The 22,398-nt window shown below is 39.6% G+C and overlaps 1 protein-coding gene across 3 annotated transcripts in view; it reads right to left on the reverse strand.

The window, feature by feature from the left end:
• Window positions 1-6,895: 6,895 nt before the first annotated feature.
• LOC120523929 (protein Atg16l2-like) overlaps window positions 6,896-22,398 on the reverse strand; it is a 202,292-nt gene continuing 186,789 nt past the window's right edge. For 2 of the 3 annotated variants that reach the window (XM_039745639.1, XM_039745641.1), the window contains one exon: window positions 20,611-21,085. In XM_039745639.1, coding sequence (XP_039601573.1) covers window positions 20,995-21,085 — 91 coding nt within the window. In that variant the 3' untranslated portion in view covers window positions 20,611-20,994. Of the gene's footprint in view, window positions 7,918-20,610; window positions 21,086-22,398 lie in introns of those variants that run through there. The other variant, XM_039745640.1, reaches the window with a different exon arrangement.

Consider the following 22,398-nt stretch of genomic DNA (forward strand, 5'->3'; position numbering starts at 1 on the left):
TTAACACTTGTCAAGATGAATATCCTTCCTAAGCTTCTGTTTATATACTCAGCAAAAAAAGAAACGTCCTCTGACTTTCAACTGTTTTTACTTTCAGTAAACTTAATGTGTAAATATTTGTATGAATACTAAAAGAGTCAACACCATAAGACATAAACTAAAAATGTTTCACAATGTGTCCCTGAATGAAGGGAGGCTCAAAATCAAAAGTACCAGTCAGTATCTGGTGTGGCCACCAGCTGCTTGAAGTACTGCAGTGCATCTCCTCCTCATGGACTGGACCAGATTTGTCAGTTCTTGCTGTGAGATGTTACCCCACTCTTCCACCAAGGCACCTGCAAGTTCCTGGACATTTCTGGGGGGAATGGCCCTAGCCCTCACCCTGCGATCCAACAGGTCCCAGACGTGCTCAATTCCTTCGACGATAAACACAAATCTCTCCATCACCCCTGGTGAGACAAAACCGTGACTCATCAGTAAAGAGCACTTTTTGCCACTCCTGTCTGGTCCAGCGAAGGTGGGTTTGTGCCCTTAGGCGGCGTTGTTGCTGGTGATGTCTGGTAAGGACCTGCCTTACAACAGGCCTACAAGCCCTCAGTCCAGCCTCTCTCAGCCTGTTGCGGACAGTCTGAGCACTGATGGAGGGATTGTGTGTTCCTGGTGTGACTCGGGCAGTTGTTGTGGCCATCCTGTACCTGTCACGCAGGTGTGATATTCGGATGTACCGATCCTGTGCAGGTGTTGTTACACGTGGTCTTCCACTGCGAGTATGATCAGCTGTCCTTTCTGTCTCCCTGTAGCGCTGTCTTAGTCGTCTCACAGTGCGGACATGGCAATTTATTGCCCTAGCCACATCAGCAGTCCTCATGCCTCCCTGCAGCATGCCTAATGCACGTTCACGCAGATGAGCAGGGACCCTGGGCATCTTTCTTTGGGTGTTTTTCACAGTCGGTAGACAAGTCTCTTTAATGTCCTGCGTTTTTAGAACTGTGACCTTAAATGCCTACTTTCTGTAAGCTGTTAAGGTCTTAACGACCATTCCACAGGTGCATGTTAATTAATTGATTATGGTTAATTGAACATGCATGGAAAACATTGTTTAAACCCTTTACAATGAAGATCTATAAAGTTATTTGGATTTTTGAAACATTATTGTTGAAATACACAGTCCTGAAAAAGGGACGTTTCTTTTTTTGCTGAGTATATTTCAAAACATCCTCATATACATTAACAAATAACTTTTTAAGAAATTAGATTAAATATAGCCTCATTTATTTGGAATTGAAAACACCCACGCAAAGGGTGACCCAAAATGACATAAAGCAGTAGGTGGTATGGCTCTACCTAACTTTGAATTTTATTACTTGGCAGAAAATGTATACGCTATAAAAACCTGGGCATTGATACAATTAGATGAACACACACGTTTGGTCCACAATATAAATAAAATATACCTCTTTATAAATGTACCTCTTTATATCCTTTGCTTTGTATCCCAGTAAATACAAGTTATTTTCAATCAAAATCCAAATCATATTATGTGATATCATCTACTGTTAAATTCTGCTCAATACTTGTAAAATTTTTATTTTTATACTGTATTAGGGATTTGTTCTGTTTTGTATTTTGTATCATATTGACCCCCTTCTTTTTGACACCCACTGCACGACCAACCTACCTGGAAATGGGTCTCACTTTGAACTGCCTTTCCCAAGGTTTCTTCCATTTCCTAAAAGGGTTTTTTGGGAGTTTTTCCTTGTCTTATTAGAGAGTCTAGGCTGGGGGGCTGCCAAGAGGCAGGGCCTGTTAAAGCCCATTGCGGCACTTCTTGTGTGATCTTGGGCTATACAAAAATAAATTGTATTATATTGTATCGTAATATAGTAACAACCCAATTATCCTTCATTCACATATAGAAACTTTTACCTGTGGCAGCTCTACATGATCACCGTTTTCCATCCTCTCATACTTACACAGTTTTTAATGGTCTTGAGGACTCAGTCACTATAAGAACTTTGATAATCTGATAAACAAGAGGAGACCTTTCAGTCCATCAAGCCTTTGTTTAGCTAATAAGTAATTTGTTCCGACATCTCATCCAGATTTTTCTTAAAAGATTGTCAAAGTTTCTGCTTCAATTAAATATCTCAGTATTTTGTTCCAGAAGCTTTGTGTAAAGAAGTGCTTCATGGCTTCAGTCTTAAATGCAGTTTCCCTTAATTTCCACTGAGTTTCTGGAGCACATACTGTAATTCACCTTTAAGCTGAAAGAATGCTGCTGGATCTACTTAATCAGTGCTTTGAAGATTTTTAAATACATGGATTAGGTTCCCATACAGTCTCCTCTGCTCGAGACTAAACAGGTTTCATTCTCTGAGTCTGCCACAGTAGGACATCTCTTTAAATCCTGGGATGCACTTGGTTGCTCTCCTCTGCACAGTTTCAAGTGCTGCTTTGTCTTTCTTATCCTGTGGTGACAAGAAATGCATATAATAGTTCAAAAGCAGTCTTACTAGTGCATTAAATAGTTTGAGTGTTACGTCCTTTGAATTAAATTGAACAGTTTTTTTTTATGATATGTTCTAACATAAATGTCTGTGTGTGTGTGTGTGTGAGGTGATTTAGGTCATGTAACGGCCACAACATCACAGACATTTCATGACTGACATTGTGGGCTTGGGGCATTATGTGACTGACCTCATAGGTATTGTAGGCTGCAATTACACTCTCTTGGTTTATGTGTCTGTCTGGAAGCTGTGTCTCCATCATTCTAACAGATGGTGCCTCACAGACATTTGCATTGCTTTTAGGAATCCCTTCCTAAATTATACATAACAGAGACATACTGTATGCACTGCATGGTGCATTGCAAATGTTAATGTTGAGGTTGAAGTTAATTACTTAGATTTCAACCCATCTAGCACAGCTAGTGAAAATACTAAAGCTTCTAAGTTTAACTTTATTAGGGCAAATTTTAAGATGATAAGTTCAACTCTAAAGGTTATAAACCTAAGATAAGCTTTTAAATATGGAGAGTTGAGGAGCAGCGGGGTGGGTTTAGAGGCATATTACAGGCATTATAAGTTTATAATCGAGTCAGAAGCAGGATTAAGCATTTCATATTTTGGATGGAGTTGTATTTCTGTTTCTGTTTAGAATTTCTGGTTATTTTTTGATCCCTTGCTTTTTCCTTAAGTATTTGGATTCAGGGGTGTTTCCTGGGACTTGATTTGCTATGGATTGCCTTCTTATTGGTACCCTTTTACCTGTTTTTATTCTTTAGTCAACCTCTTACTTGTGGGACTTTTTCATATATTTTTGAAGGCTTCAATATCTTTTGGACCTGGGAAGCCTGGGGCAGGCCAGAGGAGCTGGGATTAAGCCCCACTAAGGTGAGGCATTTTCCAGGAGGGCAAAGGAGGCCTGGTCAGTGAAGCATTTAGTAAAGCCGTTTGGAGGCCTAACCCACCTTATTCGCCATGTGAGTGTCTCCAAATCACAACAGTTTCCTTTCCTTATTTCAATGTTATCTTTTCAGAGATAATACTAATATATTATAATATAATGTAATGTAATGCAATAATATGTTGTTTAGTTATAAACATTATAATAAAAACAGACAACCAACACCATCCCCCCTCAAACAAACATATGAACTTCTAGCTTGGATAATAGAGAGCTTCTAGTGTCAATCACAGGGTTGTCGGTGGGAGTAAGATGTGGTCAGACTTACTCAGAGGGTACCACAGGTTTACATTTAAAGCCTTAGAATAGTACAGGTCCAGTCTGTGGTGTTCACTCATCTACCTGGGCAGTAATGTGAATTCAATCTGTATGTCATTGTCTGGACCACACATTTAGTTTTAAATGCACTGTGCTCCCATTTTCACTATTGTTGTCTAACTGTACAAAAATCTCCAGTCCCCCTTGTGCTTTTTCTACTCATTCTAATGAAACACATCCATCACTAACAAAGTGTCAAAAATAAGTGGTTTAAGTCAGGCAATAAAAAAATGTCACAATATTTGAACTTGCTGTAACTCACCATGAGATGTAACAGTTCATAAAACATATAAAGGCAATTCAACATTTTTCATCCATTTGGAGTCAGGCCAGGTCAGAATCCTTTCCACCTTATTATTATCCTACCTCCAGATCTTCACCTCTTACATCCTCGGATGAGCTTGTAACTTTTATCCTCACTCCAGACCTTCGCCCTTTCGGCCTTTTTATCTCCGGACGAGCTGCTCCTCCAATAAGGTATAACAGTACTCTTTAGGCAGTGGTGATTACAGTGCTATCAGGTGGATAAGGGCATATTTAATATATCCCACTTCATGCAGAGTCTCTTACATTCTCAGAAGTTATATATGTAGGCAGCCATCAGGTCCTTAACACTCAGCTTGTGACATCTTTCAGCTTGTCTCCAACAGACAGTTGAGATAAGTCAGCGCACGGTGTGCACTGACAACAATATCTCTTCAGTTTATTTTAAAAATTAACTCAAAAATTTATAGTAACAATTCAGAAGCTAAATCTTAACATTAATAGTAATTCTTTGTCACATTTAGTATTCTTGACTTTTGCATCATCTTTGCAGCACCTGGACACTATAAATAAGTTCATCAGCCTCTCTAAATGCAGTGTGGCTTTAACACTAGAATTACCAGAGCCTACGAAAAAACTTGCAAATCCGGCCCACCTTAAATCGCTTCTTAAAATCGTTCACAGCTCTCCACCAGCATCTTTTGTCATCTAAATGTGCTGATAAAAATCAGGCTGCAAGCAGCCAGCTATTCCATCCTTCCACTGACTTAGAACGTGCACAAACTTCTCCCAGCTCATACCTTGATTGATTTTCTGGGAGTGAAGTGGAGTTTTAGAGTGGAAATAATAGATCATTGTTTGGAACACACGCATTTCATGTCTGTTCCGTTTCTACAGGAATCTATGTAAACACATTGTTAAAACAGAAACATTTTTTATAGTCTATTAGTAGATGACAAAATGTAGGCATAAACTATATAATGTATGAAGTCTGAAGTCCAAATAGCAAATAAATATTTTCACAGAAGTTGCAAATCTAACACAACAATTGCACTTTTATTCAAAAATATAAGTGTAGAAACAAAAAGCCGCCTTAACATGCGACATTGACAGCCGTTTATTATGACTGCCTCCGTGGCGCAATAGAATCAGTAGCCGACTGTGAATCAGTAAGTCCCGAGTTTGATCCTGCCCCACTCCTTTTTGAGAAGTAAACTGCTCTTAGTCTTACTATTTTAGAGTAAAAACATACATTTGATTTCAGTCTGTAACAGCCTTTGTAATTTATACTTGTAAAGGTTAGCTTTGGTTTTTTTCTTTTTTAGTCAGCTTTATTATCTCAGCCATGTTCACGAGCCCAAACACACCCCACCCCCGCATCTGACACTGCTGTTTTCACATAGACGTGCTGTAACAGAGGTAAACTCAAAACTCCCTTCTACATCAGAGCAAGAATGCACATACCATTGCTTGCATACTAAAGTGTCAGCAGGCACTTTTCGTGGCATTACACATGTATTTTTTGAGCATGCCCTCTGCACACTACTTGTGACTTTAGGCTTTAGGAAGTAAGTACATAATTAAAGGTAAATCGTGTCATAAAATGATTTCTTCAAAACGTTGAATGTTATTAATGCTCTCAAACTGGCTGAAACTTCCACTCTCCATAGCAGAGACCCTGTTGCCTAGGGTGTGGCAGTAGCAAAGGCTGAAGTGATCTTTTCTGAAGGGTAACCTGGTACTGGACTGGAAGAGATGAAGACTTGTCTGTATTGGAGTTAGACAAGGGTGACATTAGTTTAAACTTTGCTAAGGAATAGAAGTGCACAAGCAAGAGGGAGACTATTTCTAAAGGCCAAAAATTTGTCTTGATAAAGACAGGAGTTGACTGATCACCAGCTGCCCAGCAGCCATAAACATCATGCTAGCACTGATGACAATGTTTATGAAAACCTTAAAGAGAAAACTGCAGTACTACTTGCAAACAGAAGGTTTAACCAAGGTGAAGAATGAGAAAATCTGCTGAGGAAAGAAAGAAAAGCACACTGAACATCCTATTGGAGAAAGCTGACCAAGAAAGGAACACAGCATCACCTACACCCAACCATAAATACAAGTATTTGTATTCTGAGAGCTATTAATTGTAACTACTGTAAGTATTTAGAATAAAACCAGTTAATGTATTATGGTATTGGTATAACAATTAACAAAGTAATAACCTTTGTAATGGGTATGTTTTCACCTGTTATATGCTACTCTCCATGAGTGGATGGAGGTAAACCAGTGCAGACTAGCCATGAACAAATCAATTACACTTTCACAGTATAGGCACTAGACATTTTAAAACTAACTAAGAACTTTTCCCTCTTGATCACATGAACTGAAAGATCAGAGTTCATAAGTTATGTGTCTTATTCTATAGAACAAAAAAAGTTCAAGTAAACTAGCATAATTTTATGTTTTGTGTTGTATGTTGTTTTCCTTCATCTCTATATGTATGTGCATATACAGTATATTTATGTATATACTTGTTTGGTTTATTGCAGCAAGCTTCGCTAGGTCATTTGTTGAAATAATCATATACCTCCTTATCCGATCTACAACAAAGTCAAACTTTTTTAATGCAGGCATTTACCGATTTATGAATTATGCTAATAAATTATATTGTTCTGTGAAAGATGAAACAAACCTCCCTAGGTGGACAGAAGTTAAGATCTTCCACATACTTGTGATGATGCAGGTTCTGCTCCATGCTTCCATCTCTCTTTCGGGGAGCCTCTTGAACCCGACGCCGTCTGTAATGTAACCGGATGAGCTGGACAATGAGGACACCAAATTGAAGCAAGGGGAAGGTGAAAAGTGCTTTTATTACAAAATCAAAAACAAAACAAAACAGTCTCCAACTAAGGTGCAGTGCATCAGAGTTCCATAAATAATCCATAAAAAAGGTAAAAAATCACAAATGTTTAAAACAAGGCTAAAATGAGATTTAAACCTGCAGCAGTCATTGGGGCCACTCCAGCCAAGCACATCTTCTTCCCAATCTCTCCAGCTCACCCAAGGCTTGCTCAGTAGAAGAGATTTCAGCCGCCGAGGTCCTCACACTACCAACCCCTGTCTTGGCCGCCTCCGCCGGTGTCTGCCAGACTGCTCGGGTCGGTTGTCCACCCATTTTCCTTCTCGTACACGCAGTCGTCCCTTGGATCCCTAGGATGGACTCCTCCATGATTAAACCCTTTCTTCCACATCAGTGGACGCAATATGTGCCTTGAGCGCTAAACCTTCGCTCCACATGGAACCCTTGACTGCATTGACCTCTCTCATCAGCTTGTTGGCTCTTCCGCTCACTCTCACTGCCCCAATGCCTTCATCTCACTTTCGAAGCCTTTATTTCTTTCATTTATGTCTTTTGTCCTCCTTCTGCACTCGTGCTCCTATTATTTATAATGGAGATGTGGCACAGTTGTGGTGATTAGCAGCTCCCGGCATCAATTATGGACATGAGATCCCACACTGTGCACTTCAGTGAGGAAACGCCCAAGCCTGTATCGTGCCTGGGAAGCACTCTGGCCACACTAACATGCCCCCTCTTTAAGCTGGGAGTACGGAAATTATTTATTTAAAAACTGGCCTTTCCTTCTGAGCCGCGGACCTGCTATATCACAATTAAGTAAGCGTCCCTGGGTGGGTGTGTTGCTTTTTTTAATTACTTACTGGCATTGCCATAGGCAACTCTGATAATTAACTAACTACCATCAATCAGTCAATTCTTCTTCTCATATCTCACATATTTATTACACTTGTATGCTCTGAGGATGAGATGACACTGTTTCGTTTTACGCAGGTATTGCATGACTCCTGATATGATCACTAAGGGGATTAAAAAAAAGACAAAAACAATGACCAAAGCAAAAGTTATTCAACCGATCTAACATGCAATGCTGAGCTGGTGAGTAAAATCACTCAATCTAAGTGCAAATGAGAAAAGACCAAATATGTTTAATTAACTGTGGCAGCAGAATGAACAAACTTGGCCTAATCTCATTAACATTCCACTAGTCAGTACCGTTGCCTCACACATCCAGCATGCTCTGCTCAAATATTATGTCTGATCATTGTCTGTGTGGGGTTTGCATGTTCTTCCTATATCTGCAATGGTTTTCCCACCACACTCACTAAGATGTGTAGTTTAGGTTAACTTATATTCAATACTGCCGCTGTATGTGTATGTAAGTATAGTAATTTATGTATACAATAGGTCCTGTCTTGTGCCAAAGTTGCAAAAATAAGTCAATAGTTCTCCATTGAATTAATCAAGCTTGAGAATGTTATGCTGTATATAAATAATGTTATTAAATGATTTTCAAAGCATTAAACAAGATAATAATTCAATTTTATTTAAGTTTATAAAATACCAAAATTAGTATAACACTACACATACAAATGTGCCTTTAGTGTGAAAAAAAATGTAACATAAAAAATAAAAGTGCTAGTGCATGTAGTAACAAAAGATACAGAAGCAGAAAATAAATACAGCAGCAAGATGAAAACATATAAAAATAAAAAATGAAAAGAAAAGGCATACATAATTTAAAACTGTAAACTTGCATAAGATTATTAAAAATGTCAATTGCACAATGAGGCATATAAAAAGAAATTATGCATTAATGCCGCATAATCACAGCAGCAAGAATTGCAAAACAAAAATCCCTTTTTCTGTTTGTTTTTCACAAAATTACAGATATCTGAAAATATTCAAAAGATGAATTTTTTCATAAAATTAGGCACTTTCCACTTCCAACCTTGAATGATCATTTGTGTGTCAATCATCAGAGCCCTAATCCTACATGAGTCCTAAATTGTACATATGTGTCATCAAATTGGGGGATAGAAGATGATGTGCTAGAATTTAGCATAACTGCAACACAATACTTTCACATACACAACCTGGACGTATGCTGTAACATAATCTGCTTAAGTCACTCTAAAAATAGCAACTTATTCATTTACCAGTTATTTTTCTAACAAAGCTTAAAATAATAATAAAAGGTCCTAGTCAGCACTTGTGTCATGATTAACATTAGTGTAGTGGTTATGGGTTTGGACTTCAAATCATGAGGCCTGTGGGTTCAAATCGTACTACTGATGCGGTGTGACCATGAGCAAGTCATTTCACTTGCCTGTGCTCCAACTGGAAAAACAAAAAGAAACTTAATCACTTGTATCTCAAATATTGTAAGCTGCCTTAGATAATGTCAGCCAAATAAATAAATAATGTACAATATTATATTTATTTATTATGCACTTCGTAACAAGAAAATACTTTGATTAACAAGCAGAGTTTCAATGTGCATTAAAACTGGCATGGGAGATACATTTAATCAGACTAGGTTTGCAGGTATGTTATTTGCATGGCTGCCAAAAAAACAACATGCATCTAGTTTACCATAGCAAAGCAGTCAGATTGTTATGACACTGCTTTGAAGATGTGCTGGAATTGTTTAATTGTATGAACAACTGAGTGACCCATTGGTCTCGAGAGTCCTAGTGGTCAACCCAACAAATCTTGGCACAATTTGGGTGATTCCAGGATGATACCAGTAATAATGGTTACAGGAACAAACATTAGGCACAATCCAAAAGACCCACAGGAAGAACATCACAAGGTGGAAAACTAGATTGATCATTATTAGCTCATATCTGTGGGTCCCTCCATGGATAACTAAGCAACAGGTCAGTAATCTTTAAAAGAAGAACTCTATTCAGATTGTCTGTTATGATATTCGCGATTGAAAGTTCACCACTTTTATCTGCATTGGCTATGTTGTGGGACTGCACTGGTCTTACATTACTAATTATTGGCAATGAGCTCTGCTTATTTTCTTATTAATCATAGCTGAAAAAATTCAACAAAGAGAGAATGCAGGTGATATTCTTGAGTGGCCAAAAACAGTGGAGGTTTTGTTAGTGGTGTGAGGGCCACGTCCTTTGATGGCCAATTTCACTGTTACTTGTTAGGGAAGTTTGATTGTACAGGTGTTCGTAGGGTCTGCCACAGAAGGATTGATTCCCTCAAGAATACCTATGTGACACTGTCACCATTTCCAGGCCAGCCACATTAATAAACCTGTCACTTATATAGTGTGTTTAGCACATTCTGCAACACATGGGGGAGCATCTTAATGATATAGTGCAAAACAGGTCACCATTTGGCACCAAATAAGATTCTATGCTGTAAGGCATAGCTGTTTGCATTGTGAAATAAATGATGATTTTACCTAACACTGACAATACCATTGTTCTGCAACAATACATTTTTTGCATAAACAGTATATTTTACATATCTTATTCTGATAATTAAAAAATGTGTGATTTAAATAAAAAACATTTAACTTATAAACATTACTGAGAAAAATACAGAAACTGTATAGAATAAACTCCAATGAAAAACAATTTAACTACTTTTACAATTATAATTTTCATATGTGACCATCAGGTTCAAAGTAAAATGCATTTGTGTTGTCTACACCAAAGCATACAGCAGGACATTTTAACATAACCATGTCACTGGGCAAAATCCCATCACCACCTCCTCGCGGTGCTGGCTGGTAACAACGACCCTTTGGGAAATTGGCTAACGGTAAGGGTGTTCGACGTCAGGTGGAGCGACACATCGGTCGATTCATTTCTTGGTTGCATCAAATGGCAATACCGTCTCAAAATTTGGTAGATTATGCTAAGGCGTCCCCCGGAGGCAACGCGCGGCGCCCTTGCCCTCGCGTCGTGAGAAGTGGACAAGGGCTACCTGCCCATGGACGAGGCAGGCAAAAGAAGCGAGTCCAACAACAACAACCACTAAGATTGGGTACCCTCAACATCGGCACGATGACAGGACAAAGCCGAGAATTAGCTGACACCCTCAAGACCCGCCGCATCGACATCGCGTGCATCCTAGAAACCAAATGGGCTGGTGCAAAGGCAAGGGATATAGGCGATGGATTCAAGCTATTCTACAACGGCAACAAGCCCCAAATTGGTGTGGGAATAGTGGTCAGCCAGAAAGCACGGGACAATGTGGTCGAAGTGACTCGAATATCGGATCGGCTCATGTCACTCAAGATCGACACGGATGACATCACCATGCGAGTGATCTCCTGCTACGCCCCCAAGACCAACTGCTTGGAATCAGATAAGGAAGATTTCTGTGAAAGTCTCAATGCCCACCTTGGAGCACTTGGACCCAAAGAATATATTGTCATTGGCGGCAATCTCAATGGTCACGTTGGGCGAGATAGGAATGGCTATGAAAGGTTTCATGGCGGGCAAGGTTACGGAAGCCACAACAAGGACGGGGAACGTGCCCTGGATTGTGCGGAAACGCATGATCTTGCAGTGGCCAACACTTTCTTCAAGAAGAAGCTATCACACCTCGTCACATACTCTAGCGGCGGAAGAGAAACGCAAATCGATTACTTTCTCACCCGAAGGCAACACCTGAAACTGGTAACCGATGTCAAAGTAATCCCGTCGATCAATATCTGCTACTCGTCATGGACCTCAAGCTAGACCTCGGCCAACGCCGACAAGTGAGAACCACCAACGAGGAAAAGATCAAATGGTGGAGGATGGCCGAAGGCAGAAGGGACCTCACCAAAGCACTCAGATCGATCGACCTCAACAACGACAGCAACCAGTTAGTCGAGACCAGATGGAATAAGATAGCCAACCAAATCCGAGAAGCAGCAACCAACGTCCTAGGGAAGACCAAGCCAGGAAAGCGCTTTATCGACAAGCAAATATGGTGGTAGAACACAGAAGTCCAAAGCGCTGTGAAAGAAAAGAGGTCAGCGCTAAAGAAGTTGCGCCAGTCTAGAGAAGACGAGGACTACCAATGGTACAAGAGCCTAAAGGCGAAAGCGAAGAAGGCGGTGTCAGTGGCGAAGACTGCGCACTATGACCAGCTCTACCACGACTTGGACGAGCCTGGAGGAGCGAACAAGATATACCACCTGGCCAACAGCCGACACCGTTCAACGCAGGACATCGGCCAAGTGAAACATATCAAAGACGTCAATCAACAGGTCCTGCGCGATCTACCAGCTATCCTCGAACGCTGGAGTGACTTCTCCCAGATCAGTAATGAAGAATTTCCCCACCCGCCAATCCACAGCGCCGCCCCTGTCTATGGCCCAGTCCTGCTGATCACGACTGCTGAGATCAAGGATGCTGTGAAGAAAATGAAGAATGGAAAAGCGCTTGGCCCCAACGACATTCCCGTCGAAGCCTGGAAACTCCTCGGCCAGCAAGGAGCCGCTGCTCTTAGCACCCTATTCAATAACATCATCAGAGAGGGCAGGATATCAGCGGTCTGGACAACCAGCGTCACCGTCCCCATTTGGAAAGCCAAGGGCAATGTCACTGATTGTGCCAACTACCGACCAATCCGCTTCCTATGCCACACTATGAAAATATTCGAAAGGATCCTAGACGCCCGCCTGCGACGGATCGTCACGATCACCCCTAACCAGTGTGGGTTTGTTAAGGGATGTGGAACCACTGACGCCATACACGCCGCAAGACTGCTGGTGGAGAAACACCGAGAGAAAAATCAAATGGTCCACATGGCATTCCTGGACTTGGAGAAGGCATTCGATAGAGTGCCACACAAACTTATCTGGCATGCCCTGCGATCTCACAGAGCCCCGGAAGCTTACGTCGACTGGGTCAAATTGCTCTACATAAACGTCACCAGTGTAGTCAGATGTCCCGTGGGAATCTCACCGCCCTTCGCCATCAACATGGGAGCACACCAAGGCTCGGCCCTCTCGCCCCTTCTGTTCATCCTTTGTATGGACACAGCGACCGCCGATCTCCAAACTCCCCAACCATGGTCTCTTTTATATGCCGATGACGTATTCCTGGCGAACCAATCTAGAAGTGAGCTGCAAAAACACACGCAGCAATGGAAGACACGCCTGACTGACCATGGCATGAGACTCAACATCAAGAAGACTAAATACATGGAAGCTGGCCTCCAAACTGAAGGCACTATCAGCATCGACGGAGAAGACCTAAAAAAGACCCATGAATTCAAGTATTTGGGATCGACGATCAGTAACGACGGAGACATCCTTCCCGATGTGCGAGCTCGAATCAACGCCACGTGGGCGAAGTGGCACCAAGTAACAGGCGTGCTGTGTAGTCCGCCCAGTCGCCCTGTATGGATCGGAGTGTTGGCCAGCCACCGCCAAGCACGAGCAGGCCCTACACACGATGGAAATGCGAATGCTGAGGTGGTGCCTAGGCCTCACGTGCTGGGACCAAGTCATGAATGAAGACGTCAGAAAGCGCCTTGGCATCGCACCAATCAAAGAGAAAATACGCGAGGCACGGCTACGGTGGTATGGATACGTCATGCGCGCAGACGACAACTCGGTAGCAAAAACGGCTATGAGGCTTGATCCTGGTGGTCAGCAGAGAAGAAGAGGTGGATGGACAGAATAAAGGAAAACATGAAGATCATCAATGCCGCCCCAGAAGATGCCCTCAATCGTGCCAAACGGAGACGGATTTGCAGGAAAGCGGACCCTGCCATGCGGGATAAACGCCAGGATGAAGAAGAAGAAGAAGATGTCACTAATACTGACTATGACACTAACAGATTGATATGTTATTATTATTACAATGAACCCTGTATTTGGCTGACACTTTTATCTAAGGCCACTTACAGTATAAGATAAGGACACTAAGTATTTACCCCATTTTTTGACACGCATTGCACTTGAATTCTTCCATTATTTTTTCCTACAAGTTTTTTGGGAGATTTTTCTTATCTTCTTCGAAAGTCAATGTTGGGGAGCTGTCAAAAAACAGGGCCTGTTAAAGCCCATTGTGACATTCCTTGTGTGAATCTGGGCTATATAAGAAATAAATTGGTGTTGGTAATGTTGTTGTGCAATTGTTTACAAACACATATAACACAGTCAGGTTAAGTGACTTGCATAAGGTTAAAACAATGAGCCAGAGGTGTGACATTAACCAGAACCCTTATAATTCAGGCCATTGTCCCACAGCTAGGTATCTGCCCTTTTTGTCTAATGTCTTCACAGCTTTGCTAAACATCTTATAGGCTAACACTCTAGTTGTGGCTGTTAGACTGATTCCCAAGTGATTTCTGAAGTATTGTTAAAGATTCCATAATACTAATACCTAGCTAGGCATAGTTTTAATCATACTGTACTTTACTAAACACCTTCTATATATAAATACTTTATGATTCCTTTAAATATTTAGGAAGGATGTGTACCCTGAAGTGTTAAATGCCTTCCATATACAACTCAAGAAGTGTTTTAGCTCTTTTCTCACTTTTTAAATGTAAACATTTGGTTCAGTGCCAGTTTTAACCCTCTTAGCTGCAACTGTCACTAAGTAACATAATTTCCATTTTGCACAGCATATAACTTTAATTGTTTTCTCAAAGTATTAACTAAGGGTTTCAGATTCCTATTGAACTTTTGTTTTTCAAAATAAAAACATTTTCTAACACAGTAGTTTAACATTTAAGTAAAAAGTTAAAGATACATACGGTATAAGATGTAAATTAAAGCATAAACATTTACAAATGGGCGATAAATATGTACAATATCTATTTAACTCCTGTTCATCTTCAAGTGAAAACTGAAAATTGTCCCAGGTTACATATATCTGAGACACTCTACACCATTCAGAATTAATTTACTACTGTATTTTTGTGGATATTCCAGTAAGTTTCCTGGTAAACTCCCTACCAGTCAAATAAAAACAGAGAATCTGTAGAATCTGTAAAATACAATCCTAAGCATTACCATTTTTTTAAATTTGGATGCAACTCACATCCTTTGTCCTTTCAAGCTTTCTGAGAGAACTGTTCTCCAAAATTCATAATTTAAACAGTTATACTTCCATGGCTATGGTTTCACCCACTCCTTACTTTTTTTGTTCCAAATGCATGCAAAGTTATTATGTACTAATCCAATTTTTATTAATACAGTCTTGGATGTGTTTAGCATTTTCTTGATGACCGCCAAAAAAAGTTCACTAAGCAATCAACATTTTCTTTATATAAATTCTACATACCTTTTCTATTAACTTTTTTGAAGATGAATTACTGTAGAAGTTAACAAGTGTTCAGTGAGCACAATAAAAGTAAAGCAATTTTTCTTTTCCAAGAAACAGTAACAAAAGCAACATGCCAAGGTGGGCTATCTAGGCCTCCCTCTTCCCATCACCTTCCTTCAAACCTTCTTGAGCATCACCTAGTCATTCCCATGCCAGCTAAAATAAATAATCTGCTTAGTGTGTGCTGGGTTTGTCCTGGGTCTTCTGTCAGTGGGCTATGCCTTAAACACATTATGCAGGAGTAGTCAAAGGGGTATCTTGCCTACACACTCAAACCACATCAAATAGCTCCTCTTAATCCAGAGAAACGGTGCTTCTCGTCCAAGGCATACCATATACAAGCTTCCGAGCTTAGTGAGCAACCTATCAAAACGTTTTCCAAAAGTTTGGAAAATCATTGCAGCATACCATCATTTTGAATAGAAGGGACCTGATGATACAGAATGTCATGCATTCTTCATTTATATGATCAGCAGTGGGCATAGCAGGCATAAATAACATGGCTACAGCCATGAAAAGACAGGTTATCTTGATTAAAAAAAACACACACACAAAATGGCAGCATGAGAATAACTAGCAATTTTACATAATACAGGTCCAAAAACAATCTTAGGAAGCCAATAACTCAGCTTTATAACAGACATATGTTGTGATGAGTGGAAAACCTGGGGAATAACAAGGGTCCTTGACCCTTTACTAAACCAAGGATTGGTGTTATTGCCAGAGCTCTCTGGTGGGACAGCCTAAGGACATATGTCAGTTGTTAGTGACTCTTGCTATAACCACTGAAAGCTGTTTTAAGGCCACTGTCCATAAGTGGCTGAAGAGCTTAGTGTCAGAAGGGGAACTGAAATGGCCAACAGGTAGTGTGGTCAGAGACTGAGATTCAAGAGTATGTGTGTAGTGAAGTGGTGAAGTAGGAGGGCAAAGCATTTCAGAAGTCTTGCTCTAATTTAGGTAATCTCTAGAAATCTTTACTTGTACACTGACAAGTCACTGGTGAAGCTATCTGGTTTAAAGGAAATACTTTAATCTGTTAAGGTAAGAAGACTTTTTTCTAGTCTGATGTCTTATCAAGCTGAACAGAAGAACAGTGCATGCTGGGTATGCAGGGACATGAAGCAGGACTTTAAAGTTTTATTTTAAATATTTTACCATTTTCTTTCTTAGCTGGGAATCCCAGAGAACTAACCATGAGCTTTCTGATAACAATGTCTGAAGTATGCTCTGTGCTGCGATAAACTGCAAAAGATAATGTCAACATGCTCTGGTACCAGTCTGTGTTTGCTCCTCTGTTTGTGAAGTCCTCTATTACTGATAAAACTGGACTGAAATAAAGGTTTGGAGATAAATACAGTCTCAGACAGCAAGCAGCCTGCCAAATGAGGCCCTCGGGTTTAGTTAAAACAAAGGGTACAATATAATCAGTAAGAAAGGTAAGAAGAGGATACAGGTAACAGATACAGTATATACGTAGCTGCTCTTGACATTCTTCCTATAACCATTCATTTCTTTGAAAGCTGTGATGATGTGTTAACACTTATCTGACTCCCTGACAGTGGACTTGACTGTTTCTCGTCTTAATGTAAATTGAGCTGTTCAAGATACTTTATTATTATCTGCTAATCATTTGTTCTTTTTTTTGCTGCAACTCAAGCAGACTGTAACAGTTTAATAGGAAGGTAAAGCCAGAGATGCACTTATTTTTGTGTATGAGCTAATTCTTATAAGTAAATATTCCTATACACACGTGTGGTGAATGGGAGTAACCAAAAATAAAGAAGTGCAAACCCTGCATTACAAGTATTCTGGAGATGAGTTTTCTTTTCTAGTCAGGATGTAACTGATAAAAACACAGAATATTTAGGACTATGATAGAAACCTAACCCAGTCATCTATTTTATAAGCATAAAATAGTGCTTTAGTCATAAGAACTAAACAACTGAAAACAAAATATGCACCAACTACATTTTTATAATTTTTAGTATGCAGATAGTCAACTATTTATGCATTTTGCAGCTTCACTTTAAAGAATCCCTGTTTCAGCTCCATAAGAGGAAACCGTCTTACCCTGGCCATTTTAGATTGACAGATATGTTAACAAAGTTTCCAATTTTAGTTTTCAAATTAACATGTTATTAACAAACATTTTTCTGAGTTTTATTCCAGTAACAATTTACCAGATGCTTTAAGGGTGTACTATAGTGCATTTATTAGATACTTATTGCTCTGTAACATAAACAAAGCCTTTTGTTACATAGCAGTAATTGACTATTAGAAGCAGTATGGACAGCCTCTGTTTTAAAGAGTTTGTCATTTCTTCTTTGAAAGTCTTCAAAAAGTTACTTTTAAAAGCATTTTTAAACAGCAGTAAATAACTAATAGATGCACCTAGGAAAACCCTGTTCAAAAGTGTTACCTTACTTCTGACCTTATCTTTCTTTAATATTGATAATAAGTACCTTGTTTAAACACTAGAATTACCAAAGCCTACGAAAAAACTCGTATTCTGGGCCTACCTTAAATCCCTCCACACCTCTCCGTCAGCATCTTTTGTCTTGTAAATGTGTTGATCAAGACAAGCAGCAAGCAGCCTGTTATCCCATCCCCCACCACTGCAGAAAGGGCAAAAAGTTCTCCTAGCTCAAGCCTTGATTACCTGGTAAGTACCTAGAGTTGTATAGGGTAAATAATATATTGTTATTTGGAATACAGTAATCCCTCCTCGATCGCGGGGGTTGCGTTCCAGAACCCCCCGCGATAGGTGAAAATCCGCGAAGTAGAAACCATATGTTTGTATGATTATTTTTATATATTTTAAGCTCTTAGAAACTCTCCCACACTGTTTATAAATATTCTCCGCACAGTTATACAGTAAACCCTTGTTTATCGCGGTTAATCCGCTCCAGACAGATAAATGAATTTCCACGAAGTAGGATTCTTTATTTATAAATCTAATATTTTCGCAGTTAGACCATAGAAAACCTGTTTACGACCTTCTAAATACGTTTTTTAACATTATTAGAGCCCTCTAGACATGAAATAACACCCTTTAGTCAAAAGTTTAAACTGTGCTCCATGACAAGACAGAGATGACAGTTCTTTCTCACAATTAAAAGAATGCAAACATATCTTCCTCTTCAAAGTGCGTAAGGAGCGGAGAATGTCAGAGAGAGAGTAAAGTAAACAATGAAAAATCAATAGGGCTGTTGCGCTTTTAAGTATGCAAGCACCATGATAAAGCAGCGGCAATGAAGGGATCAATGCGAAGGTAGCCTTTCAGCATTTTTTACAGGAGCGTCCCTATCTTCTAAGCAAACAGCCTCTGTGCAAAAGCCCTCTGCTCACATCTCCTCCGTCAAGCGCAGAGAACGTCAGAGAGAGAGAGAGAGAGAGCGAGATTAAAGCAAACAATCAAAAAATCAATAAGTGAGCTTTTGGACGCACCTCGATAAAGCGGCATTTCTTAGAGGAGCGTCCGTATTCACTAGGCAAAAAGCTTCTGTGCAAACAACACCTCAGCACACACCCTCCCCGTCAGGCGCAGAGAATGTCAGAGAGGGTGAGATAGAGGCAGAGACAAGCAAACAATCGAGCACCGCGCAGGAGGCATATCTTATAGCATTGAGGAGTTTTAGTTAATATGTAATACGTGCTCTGATTGGGTAGCTTCTAAGCCATCCGCCAATAGCGTCCCTTGTATGAAATCAACTGGGCAAACAAACTGAGGAAGCATGTACCATAAATTAAAAGACCCATTGTCCGCAGAAATCCGCGAATCAGCGAAAAATCCGCAATATACATTTACATATGCTTACATATAAAATCCGCGATAGAGCAAAACCGCGAAAGTCAAAGCGCGATACAGCAAGGGATCACTGTACATGTATTTCATGTGTGTTCCATGTCTACAACAGTTTATGTAAACATATCATTAAAACAGAAACATTTTTCATGTTTTAGTAATAAATGACAAATTGTAGACATGAAGTGTATAATATGTGAAGGCTGAAGTCCAAATATCAAATAAACACTTTCATAAAAGGTACAAATATAATACAACAGCTTCCATGGTGCAGTGGTAAGAACTGCTGATTTGTAATGAAGATACTGGTTGCCTCACAAATTTATCATTTTGAGTAGTGAGCTGCTCTTATTGTTAATGTTAATAGCCAGTGTAAATTTATAGTACTTGTAAAAGTTAGCGCTTTTTTTTCACTTTTATTCTCTCAATTACGATCATGATATAACCCCCCACCACCCCAGATCTGACGCTGTTAGTTTTTATTTGAAACTGGGAATAACTATGGATGTGAGTGGTGTTTTGAGAAAATGGAACTGGAACTTCTCTGATCTGGAGGGATAAAAGCTGACACACAAACGCTGGTGAATCATGCTTTCTTGGTATCTCATTGACACTTAAATTTTTTTTATTCAGTTTTATTGAGTGTTCATGTTCACGCTGAATTAGTATGCACCTTATGGTCATTGAAGTCAAAGCTGCACTGACAAAAAAACAGAGACATAGGTATATATGATATTTGGAATAATTCATTTTATGACCTGTATGGTACATTTCGGAAAACACTGTGGCACTGATGCAACATTATTCATATTCATTCACATACCTTTTTGCGGATGTAATCAGTGACGGCATTTTGTTTTTCCCGATATTGCCCATTCTCCACATTTTGCTGCATGGTGGTGTTTCTTTTGTTCTCCAGTACATGCAGAGGAAAGAGTAGAACAGAGAGGTCAGTTCCACGCTATATGCAATCATCAAATTCAAATGCTGGAAAAAGAAAAAGAGGACGCAACATCGATAAGCTTCTGTTCCAAGACTGTTGCTTCCCCCAGGAAAGCAAACTCAGAGTCAGGTGCCCCTTCAATGTAATAGGAACCACAGCATAGAGAGAGCTGTGTACATTGCAACAGGTACACATGTTGTAAATGTAGGAAGGATGGTCCTTGGGTGTGTGGGAACTGTTAACATTTGAATTTGATGATTGCATATAGTGCAGATCTGACCTCTCTGTACTATTCTTTCCTGTGCCTGTCCTGGAGTATAAAACAAACACCACCACGCACCAAAATGTTTTAACAGACACAAATCAAATGTATGTTTTCATTGTATAATATTAACAATATGAGCAGCTCACTACTCAAAACAGTAAATTTGAGAGGCAACCAGTATTGAACCAGTGACCTTTTGATTACATGTCAGCAGCTTTTACCGCTGCACCACAGAAGCTGTCGCGTTATACTTGAACCTTTTGTGAAAGTGTTTATTTGATATTTGGACTTCAGCCTTCACACATTACACAGTTCATGTCTACATTTTGTCATTTATTACTAAAACATGAAAAACGTTTCTGCTTTAGCAATGAGTTTACATAGATTGTTATAGACATGGAACACACATGAAATGTATGTATTCCAAATGATGATATACTGTATTATTTACCCTCAACAAGTCCAGGCAATTCACTCCAACATAAACACTGAGCAATTAGAATCTTCTTTGTGAATGTAGTTTCGGTGGTTTTGGGGGTTTTTGGGCTGCTTGTGTTGATCGACACTTTTATAAGATAAAAGACACTAACGGAGAGGTGTGAATGGATTTAAGGTGGGCACTATATTAGGAGTTTTTTTGTAGGCTTTGGTAATTCTAATGTTAATAATTAGAACAACAGATATTTTTGTGGTAGCTGGAGTCACGATGTGGACTATAGTTCTTTCCTCTAGTGAATCTCTAAAGTAATCTGTGAAGATGTAGTATTACAATGCTTCTTATGCGCTCCAAAGAACAGCTCTCTTGCTCCTGTCTACACTTACGACATGCTCACCGGACACAGACCAGGCCACTGCATTCACAGAAGAACTGGAGAGAAACAGAAAGAAATTATTTATATTATACAACTTCACATTAATTTATATAATAATACAGTTCAAATTCAAAAATACTTCTTTAATTTTTTAAATTCTAAACAAATCCATTAAAAAACAATGCATCTTTACACAGATGTTACAGATGAAAACCTGTTGTGACAATCTAAATATGTACCAGTCCTACATATCCCAGCTGTCCCAGCAGTGTTGCTCTATAGGGACAGTTTGGGATGATGCAGGGGCTGCTTGGAAGAAGATCAAACCAGCAAGATGCCAAGCGAATTGCAATCATTCATCTGTCTGATAATGCGCTGTTTCACACATTTGGATTACCATTTATTATTGTGGATTATTGTTCGTGTCTGGATGTATGGTTTGTCTTATTCCTACCTGTTTGTGTGAGTTTGTACAGATTAGACACATTTTCATCTAAGATAGGTGCAGCAACCTTTATCTGAGGGAGTTCTCCCAATCACCTCAACACACACTGCATAATGAAACCAGTAGGAGAAACTTTACATTACTTACAGTGAACCATTCACAAGATTTTCCAATCGCCATCCATCATTACCTTTTGCTGCTACATTTGGACTATGTTATGGATTCTGTTGTTAATGTTTATGATTAGGTGTTTATTGTTGTTGAGTCGTGTTATTGTTTGTTATAACCGTAGGGGGTAGGGAGGGTTAGCTGTTTATTTGTTACTAGCAAAATACCCGCGCTTCGCAGCGGAGAAGTAGTGTGTTATGAAAAAGAAAAGGAAACATTTTAAAAATAACGTAACATGATTGTCAATGTAATTGTTTTGTCACTGTTATGAGTGTTGCTGTCATATATATATATATATATATATACACACACACACACACACACACATATAAACATATATACATACATATATATATACATATACATATCTACATATACACATATCTACACATATCTATATATATACATATATACATCTACATATATATACATATATACACATATCAACATATATATACACATACATATACACACATACATACACACACACATATACATATATACATATACACATACATACATACAGATCTACATATATATGGTCAGGGATGCCAGGGGCAACGACCCGGCCGGGACGCCGTGAGGGACCGGAAGAGGGTCAAAGCCCACCCTGGATCACGTGGGGGCCGCCTTCCTAGTTGCTCTGGGGGCCACGGGTACAGGGCATGGAAGCTCCACCCTGTAGGGGCACGTGGTCACCGCCAGGAGGCGCCCTAATGCCTTGGGGACCTGTTACCCCAGCACTTCCAGGAAGTG

The sequence above is a fragment of the Polypterus senegalus genome, chromosome 2, assembly GCF_016835505.1.
Source record: "Polypterus senegalus isolate Bchr_013 chromosome 2, ASM1683550v1, whole genome shotgun sequence".
Taxonomy (NCBI): domain Eukaryota; kingdom Metazoa; phylum Chordata; class Cladistia; order Polypteriformes; family Polypteridae; genus Polypterus; species Polypterus senegalus.